Below are 13,488 nucleotides of genomic sequence, written 5' to 3' on the forward strand. Positions count from 1 at the left end.
CTTTGTGCAGCACTAATTGCCATAGAGCTTCAGTAATTAAAGGACAATAAAGCCTTAGTAGTAATTAGTTTCTCTTGTTTGGTTGCTAGCCCATCAATTGTGCCTCAATAATACTGATCATTAGCATGCGCCTGGGCAGTGAGGGATGCTGGGAAAGGAGCCCTGCACACACAGCACTCCACATTCCATTCCCATGAAGCCATGGCACCGGGCCATGTGGTTAACCCTCCGCGTGCTGGGCCTGGGACAGTGGCAGGCTGTGCCTAACAGCGAAGGACCCCACTGTAAGATATAGAGGTTGCACTGTAACATAATAGACCTGCTGAAATAATGACCAGCTTTTTACATTTCTGAAGGGGGAACATAAGAGCTGCAGCAGTGGGCAGATGCTGCTGTCACAGTTTGTGTAAAAACAATTGTACCCTTCTTGGTGTTACATTCTCCTCTATTCACATCCAGGTTCAGCTAATGAAAGCCTGTCTGCATTACTGTTTAGGACTGATAAAGAGGATGTATTATCACCATTTTAATGCGGATGCATCCTAAAAACAGATCAACTTAGGTATCTTTAAACAGAAGGGCATCAGGAGGATAAAGCATATTTCTGTGCAGGCAGGGTGTATGGATTGTGCTGTAAACTGTGGCATAGTAATAACGCCAGGCAGCAGAAAATGTGCTCTGTTCTGTACTTTGCCTTGACATGATTGAAAGACAATGGTCCCATGGATAGGCCATTTCAACATCAAATGTGCATGCACATCACAGGGCAAGGGTGTGCTATCCATCACATTCAGTGAGCTGTCAGAGGCAGCACTCACATACCCAGCTTCTCACCATGCACATTTGCAACTGTAGGGCAGTACAAGATTAAACTCCTTTGTACATATTCCATCTTGGAAAACTATATTCCGCACACATTTTAAGAGTTATCAGTGTTAGCTGCTCTGCATTGTTGTCTGAGGTTAATATTAAGGCTTTAATTTGACATTTTCTTGTATTTTTTTGCTCTTCTTTTTTATCAAAATAACACAAAAACTTAAAATGCAAGCACAACGGGAGACAACACAACTATGATTAATGAAATGTACTTTTCAGAAATCAGAACTAACCTAGCACTGGTCAAACTCTATAAAAGCTATAAAAGACTGGGCTAAGAGTGAAATAATTGGCAGTGTGCTTTTGCTTGACCCTATTTATAGGCATTCGAGTCAAATGAGAGGCCTATCCAAGTGAATTTTGCTCACTGCCTCAGGCTATAGGCTGTGATAGGTTTTGTATAATAAGGTGATGTCGATATTCAGGTTGTTGTCCTGCAAATGAAAAATAAAAAATACATAAAAACATGGTTGAACTACAGAGAGACTCTGTGCAACCTCCTCCCATCCGCCTTGGCACAATAACCCAAATGGAAGCCTTTATGAAGCACTGATGGAGGCAGAGTGCGCTTTATAATGCACAGCCGTGCACACTACTACATTTCCAGCTAATCAGAAGCGCGCAGTTGCAGAAAGGAGAGCGGTTGCCAAGGCAGCCACCAATCTCCCCTCCCCCTTCTCCCTCCGTTCCTCTTTCCCGTTTATTATCGGCAGAGGTCGCATGGCAGAGGGAAGTCCGACCACTTCTGTACTGGAACCAATGCAAGAATATGCACCTCCATAACAAAGCCTGTATGGAGTCCTGAGAACAGTGGGGAAACAGAGGCTGCACATTTATGGGCTGCTGAAAACGAGATCTAAACAGAGAGGACCAAAGTTGGAGGTTTTGCTTTTATTTGTTGTGGAACAACGGGATAGTTTGGCCAACACGTGTGTATCCATGAAATTTGTGCTCTCCGTTTTGAGTGAGTGAGTGTTTCGCATCCCGGTGCGAGGCTCCGAGGAGGACTGCGCATCACCAGAGTTGGTGCCGAAGTTCGGCCGCGAACGGATGTGAGGGAAGAGTGTACCCAGTGAAACTCCCCCACTTCTTTCTTTTTTTTTTTTTTGGTCTCTCCTGCTTCGGCGTTTGTGTGTTTGCTGAGACGATAGTGAGCCAAAGACGCTGAAAGTGATTTCATGCCTTCAGTCTCGCACAACCTGAGATGGACGTGAGATTTTATCCTGCACCCCCGGCAAATGTGGGTTCATGCTCCCTACCGACTGATCCAAGTTGTCTGAGCTCGTTGGACTATTACCACTCGAACAAGGTAAATAACAAAACTGTGTTGTCTCGTGCGTTGAAATGCCTCATATCTCACCTGTCCCTTCTACGTGAGCCAATACAGCTTTGCAACATTCACGCAATGCAAACGCATGCTTTGAACGCTTTTTAAAAAAAATATTCATATATCTTTTATCCACGGGCGCTCACTTGCCCCAAAACACACAGCTATCCAAAAACATGTCAAGTGTCAGCAAATAAAGTGGGCCGAGCTCCTAGGATGGACTGGTTTTAATTTAGTCTGGAACGGGACGCAGAATTTGTCTTCACTGTTACTTTAGACTGGAACCTGCAATCATTCTATTTTGCTGTTAAAAGAAAATGTGTGGTCCAACTTTTCTTTTTCCTCTAACCACAGTTATTATGTTATTTCCCCGGTGAGATTGTGCAGTAGTGATTTCGCACAAAGCTGGCATTAAGTGTCCCACCCGATGTGGAATACCAGAGGCTGTATAGAATCCATACTGCCCCACTCTGCTCTCTGCTCCGACATTATCTTCCCTCTCAATGATTTCTTATAGTTTGCGTGCCTTTCCGCTGGGAGTTCAACGATTAAATGGATGTGTGCCAGTAATGTACTGTTAATTACTTTGTAAAGACAAACCACAGAGTCTTGCTGGTACATGTATCACTCTTTTCTCACTCAGTTTGGACACCCCGCAGCATTTGACGTGTGACCTGCACTGACTCCATTGCAAGTGCGCAGGTGGCATTTAAAACGGCATTATGGATATTTTGTAGTTTGACATTTTCCTAGAAAAAAAACAAATCATCGTCCAATTTCAAACAACAAAACGGGGCTTAGTAATCCTGTTATAAACAACCAAAGGATGGAGAAACACTAGAAATCTCTAGATGTATTGCCATAAGAGATCAAAAACACCACAAAGTAAGATAAGCTCACAGCAAAAGTAGTGTTGAGTTCCACAAACACAATATATACCCTGTGGAAACACTAGGAAAACTATTTTAAACTGTTAAATTAAGAGATTTACAGCTTCCTCGAGTGTTTGCAATATCTCAGCCATCTGCAATAACTGAATTGGACTTTGGTGCCGTCACTTACCGTGGTTGGTAATATTACAAATCAAAAGGCTCTGGATGTTGACCTGCTGCTGTAGATAGAGATGATTTGGAGTTCTTTGGCTTGCTTTCTCAGATAACGATAGCTTTCAGGTATGACAATGAAGGGGAATGATGCGCAGTTGGGGATGTTTGTCTTTTTCTGTGTGGGCAATGGAAAGTGTCTGTAACCGAACGGAACATTCCAGTTATCAACTGAAAAGATCATCTCCCAATTGAGAGCTTAATAAAATGGTGCAATAATAATCTCTGCTCAGGTTTGGTAGCGGAAAGCTTGTTCAAGTGCGAAAGACGGAAACAAAAGCAATCGGGACACAGTTTTATTTAGTGACTCGCATTCGATCGCAGCTGAAATAAAGTCTATATAACACATTTACTGATAAGGCAGGTTTACACCTGTGACACACAAATAGACTCATATAACCGTCTCCTCTGCACAGGCTATCTTTTTTTTTTTTAGGTCAAATGAATAAGGATCATCCTCCATGCGGATAATCTGAAGAATATGCTGATATACACACACACACTGCATGAATCCTGGAAACAAAGCTAGTAGAAATTAAATGATATAAAGTGCTTTCACAAGGGAGAAAGTGACACCAACTACTGTCACCGATACAAAAGTGTGGCGCCCCTCAAAATTACAAGTGTTCTTTTGAATTATTGAAATCCCTCCACTCCTTTTCCTTGAGGGAGTGGGGACTCTTTCCACAAGGGGAGGTATAATTTGCTATCATCACATGTGTAACACTAACTACCTTCACTAGCAATGCAAATGAGGCCCGGGAGCAGAAGGGGTCACTCGGTGTCCTGTTAACACGGTGCACAGGGTCAAGTTCCTCTTCTCAAACGCTTGTCAAACTGGCTGTGGCACCATAGAGACATCTGATTTGTTATGTAGGTTCTGTATCTACGGATCAGATCTGCCCGCTGCTAATCATCTCCGACAGCCATGATTGGTCACATTCTGCTCAGGTCTCTTTCTGAAGCAGCATGGAGGCAAACGGCTTATCACAGCATTCAGGTCAAATGTTTTTATGGGCTTACTTTGCATATTCAAACAGATAAATTAGTTTGTAACTTCATTTGTTGTTCAGTTTATTGCCTTCTAGTTTATCTTGGGAACATTCTTTTGGGATAATATTATTTGAAGCGATAAGAAGAACCTTTTGTTGAGATGGTTGCAATTTGGCATTTAGCACTATTATGCCTTTTCCGGCTGATTCAGTATCCCTGTTTGAAATTCAGAGCCTGTGAAAATGTCTCTCCTTTTATTGCTGTGAAATTAACAGTGTTAATCTGACTTACACACACACTTAATTGGATGAAATGAGCATGTGCTGGTATTTTAGCTCTTTATAGTCTGTTTATTTGCAAGCCTATTTTGTGTCTACTCTGCACCAACACAAACCTAGTTTGAGTAATTATCAAGTTTATGTGACTTCCAGAGAACACGTGTACTGCTCATGCTTTCAGCCTGTGTCACACTGCTCATTTGGAGCAGAGACTTATTTAATTCCTATTAGTTTATGTGCATGCATGCTCCTGGATTTAACCTAATTTAATGTGCTTATAATTACTGTGATCACTGTGTGGATCATTTCCATTTCTTTGGCACTGTTGTCACATTTTGCAAGGAGGAAATGTGAACCCTTTCCCAGCCAAACGTTGTCATCGACTGGTCCTTAATAAACATGAATCAGTCTGCTGGCCAAACCAATTTGTACTAAGACTGTAATCACTGGGAAGTTCAGCACTGTAATAAATAAAAAGTTGAAGAATGCAAAGAAAGAGATGCATAAAATGAGCAGAGACGGTACTTTGAGGGTAAGATGATTCAGAAAGAACCATAAATAACCCTGAAGATTTCTACTTCAATACTTTCAATACTCATTTTATTTCACTGTGAGTTACGTGTCTTTTATTACTGTGGTGCTCTCCCACAGCCGAGGAGAAATGACAGAGAATAATACCATTATAACCGTTCTGTGCTCTGATGGTAATATTCAACTGTGCCCTGTTTTAATGGTGTCTGCTGCCTTACAGGCTGCATGGTACACATATTACTCATATACCGTGCAAATACTATACAAATTCATACTTTATCTGTCGTAGAAAACATCCAAAGTATAAAGATGCATTTTGTCATACACAACATGTACGGCTGTAATTGTTGTTTGTCTGACACTTTTAGTTTGCTCCGTGAGATGGGAACACAGTGTCTGCTCCTTTATTTGAATACCTTAATCAAACAGTGCTGACTGCTGCTGAGGTGAGGTGCTGCATACAGTATAGCAATAGCATAGAGTGCAAAGAGAGTAGGCCCTGTGTTTGAACACCCAGGCCCCACCCAGCTCATATATCCTCCCAACAACTGATATCTGCTTAGATAAGACATGACTGAAGAGCTGGCTTTGTTAGTTGGTGGTCTCTTCTGCCTCTGATAAGATGGGGTACGATGTACTTCATTTGAATGCCTTATCTCAGTTTTATGTTTTATTACAGGACTGCCTTGGTGTACTGTATGCTGTGCAAAGGTTTGATTACTTTATGTTAACATACTCAGTCGGTTTCCATCAACTGATCGTCATCAAGTGAAATAAGCTCTTGAATAAACACAGACATTTGTTGTTAGTGTTGGCTAAATGTAAGGGGTATTTTTAGTCCCTTGAGTACTTACACATGGCTGACAAATTAACCAGTCGGCGTAATGCTGACTATACCTAATGTTCATGTTGAGTTGCGCTGTCGCTATTAGCTAATGACAAACTCTGTGGTTTGTGACAGAGAGAGAGAAAGGGAGAATCAGAGGATGAGTGAGAGTCAAATGGGTTGAAGTAATCAGTGGCCCAGTATGGGGACAGTGTGTGTGTGGGTGTGTGTGTGTGTATCTGTGCGTGTGTGTGTCTGTGCAGGCTAACTCGGGGCCATTCAAGCGTTTTGCTGACTACAGAATCACAATCACAATTGCTTTCATAGCCCAGTGCAGAGGAAGGCCATGCATACCACAGCAAGGGCCTGTGACACACAGCGAGCAGGGGCAGAGCAAAAACAGCCACTAAATCATATTCTCCCTACCCCAACACACGGAGGACATTTTTAATAGGGATTCCGACCATTTGAAATCATTTCAATAAAACTGGAATTGGCTCTGACATTGGCAGAGTCACATAGCCTGCATATGGCACAGAGATTTCTTGCAATATATATATGTGTATATATATATATATATGCACATGTGTGTGTATATATGTGTGATGTATATTTAACCTAGGTGACTCTGTGTAAAAAGTAATTTTCCCAACCAAAAGGTGTCTACATCAGTTTTTTGTGACTTTTTTCGGGGGATTTTTTGTTCTGATAGATGCAAACAGACATGATTATTGATGAAAGGCAATAGGCCACAAGATGCTGTAACACCACACACAGGATCATGAATAACTTTTTCACCATTTAAATTCTCTGTCTTGTTTGGCCGTTAAATGCAGCATTTGTGTTTGATGTAGGATATGACAGTTTCAGTATCAATGTATGTGTATGTGGGGGGCTACCCATGTGCTAATTATTGTCCCTGGCAGTGCTAAGCTACTTCCTCGTTGGTGGGTACCAGTGCGTCCCCCTCGGCGTCTGTTACCATAATTAAGACCAGCAGCCCCACTGTAGTGTGCTTATATTAGTCAGCCCGGGCCTTCCCATGGGGCAGTGCGATGGCATTCTCATTCTTACTGCAGAAGAAGAAAGAAAAAGAAACAGCACCAGCACCTGCTCCAGAGTAGGCCTCTGGGTGTTTAGTTTAATGTTGATTATGTTTGTTAATGGCTGTAAACACTCAGAAGGAAAGACACGTGACAACATGGTGAAATTAATGTGCAAACAATGCAGCATATCTATCTGTCTATATGTCTGTCTAGTGGTTTAAACTAAATTGCACCTCAAGTTTATTGGAGCTTTGAGCTGTCCCATCATGGTTTTTTTTAACATGAGACCTCAAAGTAACCCCCAATTTTAGTTTTTCTATAAGCAGTAGAAAACAAAGGAAACCCCTTCCAGAGCATGATAGGCAAAGCTATAATATACAATACACCGCAGATATTGTGCATCTAAGCTCGTACAGAGCCCAGTTTCAGTGCTAAAGGTAAACAAATGTAGACAAATAGGAAGGAGTGTACTATACGAGTGCCATGCATGTACACTGTATGTATGTTTAAGAGCTGAGATGATTAGTCGATTCATTAGTCACTAGACAGAAAATATTTCTCTGTTATATATAATTGTAAGTTTGTATCTTTGAGTTTCGACTGTTAGTTTAAAACTTGGACTCTAGGACGTGTCATCACATTTTATTGACTACCAAATAATCAACAGATTAATCTCTAAAATCTAAAAATAAAATAATAAATAATCACAGCTTTAGTATATAAATACAGCATGCCTGCTTTAGGCCTACGTTATGTACTTGATGTATGTATGAATGTACATATGTACTGTGTGTATGTATGCACTGTGCTGTATATGCACTGTATGTAAGTATACATGCATAGAAGGGGCTGGAAGCTGGACAAACATTCCCAGTTGTCCCAGCTTCCTGAGGTATGTCCTGTGCAAACAACATGGCCCATGGTATAAACTCCTTGCCAGGGATTTAAGGCTCTTTCCCTCCCTTGTTTTCACTGAATACCCTTTACAAATATTATCGGCCTGGGGTCAGTGCCATGTTTGCACTGCGGCCTGATGGGACGGAGCCCACATAAAACCTCAATTAATGGTCCAAGCCCAGACTAACACATAAACAGTACATATAAAGTAGAATGATCAGAAAGCTCCCAGAGTGCAAAGCATGAATATAGAGTGTTTTTGTGTGCTTGTAGATCAATCTAATTATTTTGGGAGATAGATTATCAATCAGAATACTTTTTTTTAGAGTCGCCATTTGTTAGCAGATCTTTGACTTCTATCCTGAGCACTGGTGTCTGTCATTAATTCACTGACAAGCATTCATTTGGATTGTGAGAGGTTTCCACTTGAGAAAGACAGGGTTGATAAATCCATATGAACCTGAATATGCTCTCTTTCCTCTTTCCCCAGCTGTGACTGTCTCCACTTGTCCCTTGTCTGTCAGGAGCATGTGTTTATTATGTGTGACATATTTAGCAGGCAGATATAATTGCCTGTGCAAGGCTGTAATCGCCTGCGTCCAATTCAGTCAGTAGAGACTGCGGGAGCCCACAGAGCCACCGAGGTAATCAAACTGTGGCTCATTCTTCCTCTTTGAGAGCTAATGATGAGCTTCATGATCATTTACAATGGGCAGAGAGAGAGAAGTGTGACAGAAAGTACAGTGGTAATACCATGGTTTTAGGTCTTGCAATGCTATTATCTATGGTTTAAGAATCGCCCAGAGAAAAAATAGAGTAGCGTATGCTGTGGAGTTATGGAAAGAGAAGAAAAATAGAGATAGATGTTGCTAAAAAAAAAAAGAAGAGGTATAGAGGTTAGAGGAGACTTGTGGGTTGAGAAAAAGAAGGGTAAGCGAGAGAACTAGGCCTTCTCTTTGTGTTGTCGACCTATTTAGTCTCAAGCTGGCCACGAGCCATGACAATGAGTGATGTCGCTAAGAAAAACAAACAGAGGGAAGAAAGGTAGGATTTTGGAAATTATGACATATGGTTAATGGTGTTATGCTGTCGAGTACTCCGTCTCTCTCTCTCTCTCTCTCTCTCTCTCTCTCTCTCTCTACTAGGCTTCAAAAACCTCATAGCAGCTCGGAAGGGTTGTTAACACACAGGAAAGGAAAACTTGAGCGGATCTTTATATAGAATTGTTAATAACACAGTAGACAGTAGTGAAAACCATAGCCTAAAGCAGAACTTACTGGCACAACCCACGTGAACCAAGCAAGTATATGCATATGTGTGTGTGTGTGTGTGTGTGTGTGTGTGTGTGTGTGTGTGTGTGTGTGTGTGTGTGTGTGTGTGTACGGTTTTGGTGTGTGTTGCTGGCACCTTAACAGTGGTGGAAGAAGTATTCAGATCTTTTACTTCAGTAAAAGTAACAGTTCCACACTGTAGAGATACAGGTGCAAAGCAGAAGAGGGTTTGCTCTTGACTTTTTTAATCAGAGTGTGACTTGAAGGGTAATTTCACCCAAATTACAAAAATGATTTACTTATTATTATTTAATTATTTACCACAGTGTTCAAGAAATCCATCTCTGAGATTTCTGCTACCAGAAGAATTCAATTGAGATGTATGGAATTTTGCATTGAAAAATGACCATGAAAAAATAATGTTGACAATGACAATTTCTTAAAACCCAAGGGGACGTTTTCAGGTCATGTGTTTGTTTAACCAGCAGTCCAAACCACAATGATACTCTGTTTACTATCAGAGAAAAGCAGCAAATCTGTACCTGTTGCTGTTAATCTGCAACATCGGGTACAGATAGGCCAGTTACTTAGCAAAGGCATTGGGAATGTCATAACTAGGAACAAATGTTTGCAGCAGCCGGGCAGGGAAAGGAAGTGAAAACTGAGAGATGGTCATGTTTTATTAAGCCTGATAATGCAGCCTAATCTGCGGCTCAGGTTACACAGTGCTTTGTGGGTAATTAGAGATCATGTCGTATGCCTGGCCTGCTGAAAATTTGCACTCCGCCCTAATCCCCGCCTATCCGCCTTTCACCCGCCACCTCCCTTCTTCTCTCTCTTCATTCTCTCCCTCACTCACAAAAAAACCCAGCATGCTTCCAAATGAGCTGGCTTCCTGTCAGGGAAACGGACAAATAAACAAACATGGCAGCCATACTTCAGGTAGCTAGTCATCAGAAAAGTTTATATCTCGCTGTAAAATACTTGGAAATGTGTTTATATGCTCAGAATTCAATAAGAGGAAGTTGACAGTGGAGCACTTTGTGGTTTGCATTGTGGAACTTGTTAGATGAATGACTAATGCCTCCTGGCAAGTGCCCCAGGTTTACTATTACCAAAACAATGGCACTTGATACAGAGCACCGTAGCCTTGGTTTTCACACAGACAGGAGCTCAGGCTGCTGTTTTCTTTTGAATCCTAAATGCTGACTGCCCATTCATGCGACGTCCCCCGAACACAGAGACACACACAAAGGAAATTCTCAACTGACACGGTGACTTGTTGAAAAAAAAAAAAGAAACAACAACAGCTTCTTTCATAGCTCACTGTCCCCAATTTTTCCATTCTTAAGAACTGAGAAATGTTTCCCTTTCTAAGGATCTAGCCAAGTGTAAAACAGTCCACCTGTTTACATACACACAGTTAGTTAATTACTCGGATTATGACAGCAACTCCAGATTCTCTCTCTCTCTCTCTATATATATATATATATATATATATAGAATGTGTGTATGTAAATATCAGGGGTGGAAAATAATACAGTACAGTTTTAGAGCAAAAGCATCAGCTGCCTTCCACCATGAACTCAAGAAACTGTACTGGTTTGAAGACTGGATGAAAAGCAGGTTTACATTCTAACTCATTGAGTTGAACGCAGTGTTTCCCCTACAATCTTTCTCACGCCTGGTGGTTTTAGCAAAAAAATCCCCTGTACAAAAAAAAGAAGACATGAAAGAAAGTCTAAAACAAACCAAATAGAAGCCATATGCATTTATATCCTGTGCATCTTAGGTGCCACTCATTAAATCTCATCCTACAGTATGCGCTGTTTGAGTCATTGAAGAAAGTGTATTATGGAACGATTTGATTCCTATGCTAAGAGTACACATGATAACAGTATTATCATAGACACAAGCCACACATAATAAACAGTATTCATGTAAATGTGGCACTGAACTCATGTACCTCATCAACCTCTTGAGAGCCACCAGAGGTCTTATGAGTTATCATTATTCAGACAAAGAGGAGATAAAGGCATAGTGCGTCATAGGGATATATAACAATTTTTCAAACAGCTTATATACCATCACGAATGACATTTGCATAAAAATGTAGCAAAATGCAAAACTGAGCAATATTCAAAGCATTCAAGTAGCATGATGATTATCAGCAGAACTAGAAGCTTTTAAGAGTTGAGGCCGCTAATGGCTGTCAGTGGCTCTTTATCTCAGTGGTTTTGTTTTTTGTGATTATGGGCAGGTTAGGAAGCAGCGACAAAAAACTAAGAAGAGAACAACAGGGAAGTTGTTCAGCTGCTTGTGTCAGTGTGAAGTCAGGGTCATTTTGACATACTGTATACGTGTATCGTTTCCTGATTAATTGGCTGCAATGGTTGCCAATCACTGTAAAATGTTTTTATTACCATACATATGCTTCATTTTATTTTGTCGTCAAGGTCAACAGATTTTTAAAACCTGTGTTACGGACCCGGACGATACAAGTTGAAGGTGCTTACATTTTTTATCATCTGGATACCCCTCCTGTATTGCTGCTGATATTGCAATAATCATCATCTAATTGCACAGTGCTGTCATTACGTGGCAAAATATGTAAATCTTTGTTCCGTTCGTCATTTTCTCAGATTGATGAAAGTGTGCAAACTGTAACCACAAACACTAGACATCATTGTGGGCCAAAAGGTGCTGTAAATGAATGCAGGTGATATCACAAAAATCCCAAGTTGCCCAATTAGAGCTACACAAGTTTCAAACTAATTTTGAACCCTGTACACACACACACACACACACACACACACACACAGGGTCATATACACTCACTTTTACACCTCTGAATCCCCCACTATCCAACCACACACACACTTCTATAGCTTTAAGGCAATTCATTTCCTCTCCTCCTATGACAACATCACAATATAATGGGACATGGTGTCACGTGACAAGAGCAAGTACATGGAGCAATCAAATCGCTCTCTCTCTCTCCGGCTTGAAGGGCAGAACGGTCAGTCGTTACATAAACTAGAGTTTGTTCAATTACGGAAACATTTTTTCGTCCTTGTCATAAGCAGAGTGATGAAGCAGATAAAAAACAAATTAGTTATCTGTGTTCCTGAAGGATTTTGATAAAATACCTTGCTTTCTGTGCTCACTCTGTCCATGGAACTAAACTGTAGTGACGCTGAGATACTTCATTCAGGTTTTTGTCACTGAATGGGGCTGCACTGATACATAGAGTGCTATAGAGTTGTAATATTAGGGACAAAACAAGACTAAAAGAGTGAAGTACCAAACAAGGAAACAAGTGCTCTCACCAACATTTGAACAATAGCCTCTCTCATCCCGTTTCCTTTGGTAGAAATGATCACAGATCAGCAGTTTTGGACTAACATGTTGTGTAAGAGCTGCATGATTATAGCCAACATGATTATTACAATTATTTTGATCAATATTATTTATTGCAAATAATTTATTGATTCGAGGGACAACATATTTGTACTGCACTTTTACGTTTAAATAGACAGAGCACTGCTTTCCCTTCATGTTGTGCCACATTCCTGCTAATGTACAAATCTTTGCATCAAAAAGAGACTGGTCCTTGCTTCCAGTGCATTTCCTCGAGGCAAATTAAAATTGTACTTAAACTTTTGACTCTAAAATATATCAACAGAGCACTGCTTTCACTTCCGTGTGGTGCTAGGCTACACTCACGCATTTGCATCAAGTATTTGCATCAAAATAAGAATTCAAATAGCTTCTTCTTCACCTGAATTCAGTGCATCGAGTATACTACATCGTGACCGCTCCCCAAAAGTGAAGCCAAAACATCTTGATTGTCCCCTGGTGGCTGGCTGACATCCATTGTTAAGGATTCAAGGATAATTTGTCATTATGCAACACAAGGTTGAACAACGAAACGCAGTTCCAACCCATTTACTACCCAAGAAAACATGACACAACACAAAACTAAAACTGTGATGTAGTACATCTTTTGTATTGGCATCAGGAGGAATGTAAACATCATATCAACTTTGACTATGTTGGTGCACCAAGCATCATCGATGTGAACACAGAGTCCGCCTCGTCTCGTCCCATTGGAGTCCTGCACTCTGTCCTGTGGTTCGCCTGTCAAGTGCAGCTTGATCCGGGATGTAAGGATGGAGCCAGGTCTGTCAATATGTCACCACAACAGTAACCAACCTCCCATTGTTGGATTAGCCTGAAGTCTTATTTCATTCATCTTATTTTCCTGCGACCAGACATCAGACAGCCAGGAGTAGGCTGAGTAGCCAAGTGGAATATTAGGTCCTATTTGGGTTAGCTTA

The 13,488-nt window shown here is 41.0% G+C and overlaps 1 protein-coding gene across 1 annotated transcript in view; it reads left to right on the forward strand.

The window, feature by feature from the left end:
* Positions 1 to 2,080: 2,080 nt before the first annotated feature.
* Positions 2,081 to 13,488, forward strand: part of LOC306701615 (TOX high mobility group box family member 2-like) — a gene marked incomplete at its 5' end in the record, with an annotated part of 74,376 nt that continues 62,968 nt past the window's right edge. Inside the window, one exon of the mRNA XM_079166971.1 lies at positions 2,081 to 2,185. Coding sequence (XP_079023097.1) covers positions 2,081 to 2,185 — 105 coding nt within the window. The remainder of the gene's footprint in view (positions 2,186 to 13,488) is intronic.

Source organism: Pholis gunnellus (genome assembly GCF_910591455.1).
Source record: "Pholis gunnellus genome assembly, chromosome: 2".
Classification (NCBI taxonomy): domain Eukaryota; kingdom Metazoa; phylum Chordata; class Actinopteri; order Perciformes; family Pholidae; genus Pholis; species Pholis gunnellus.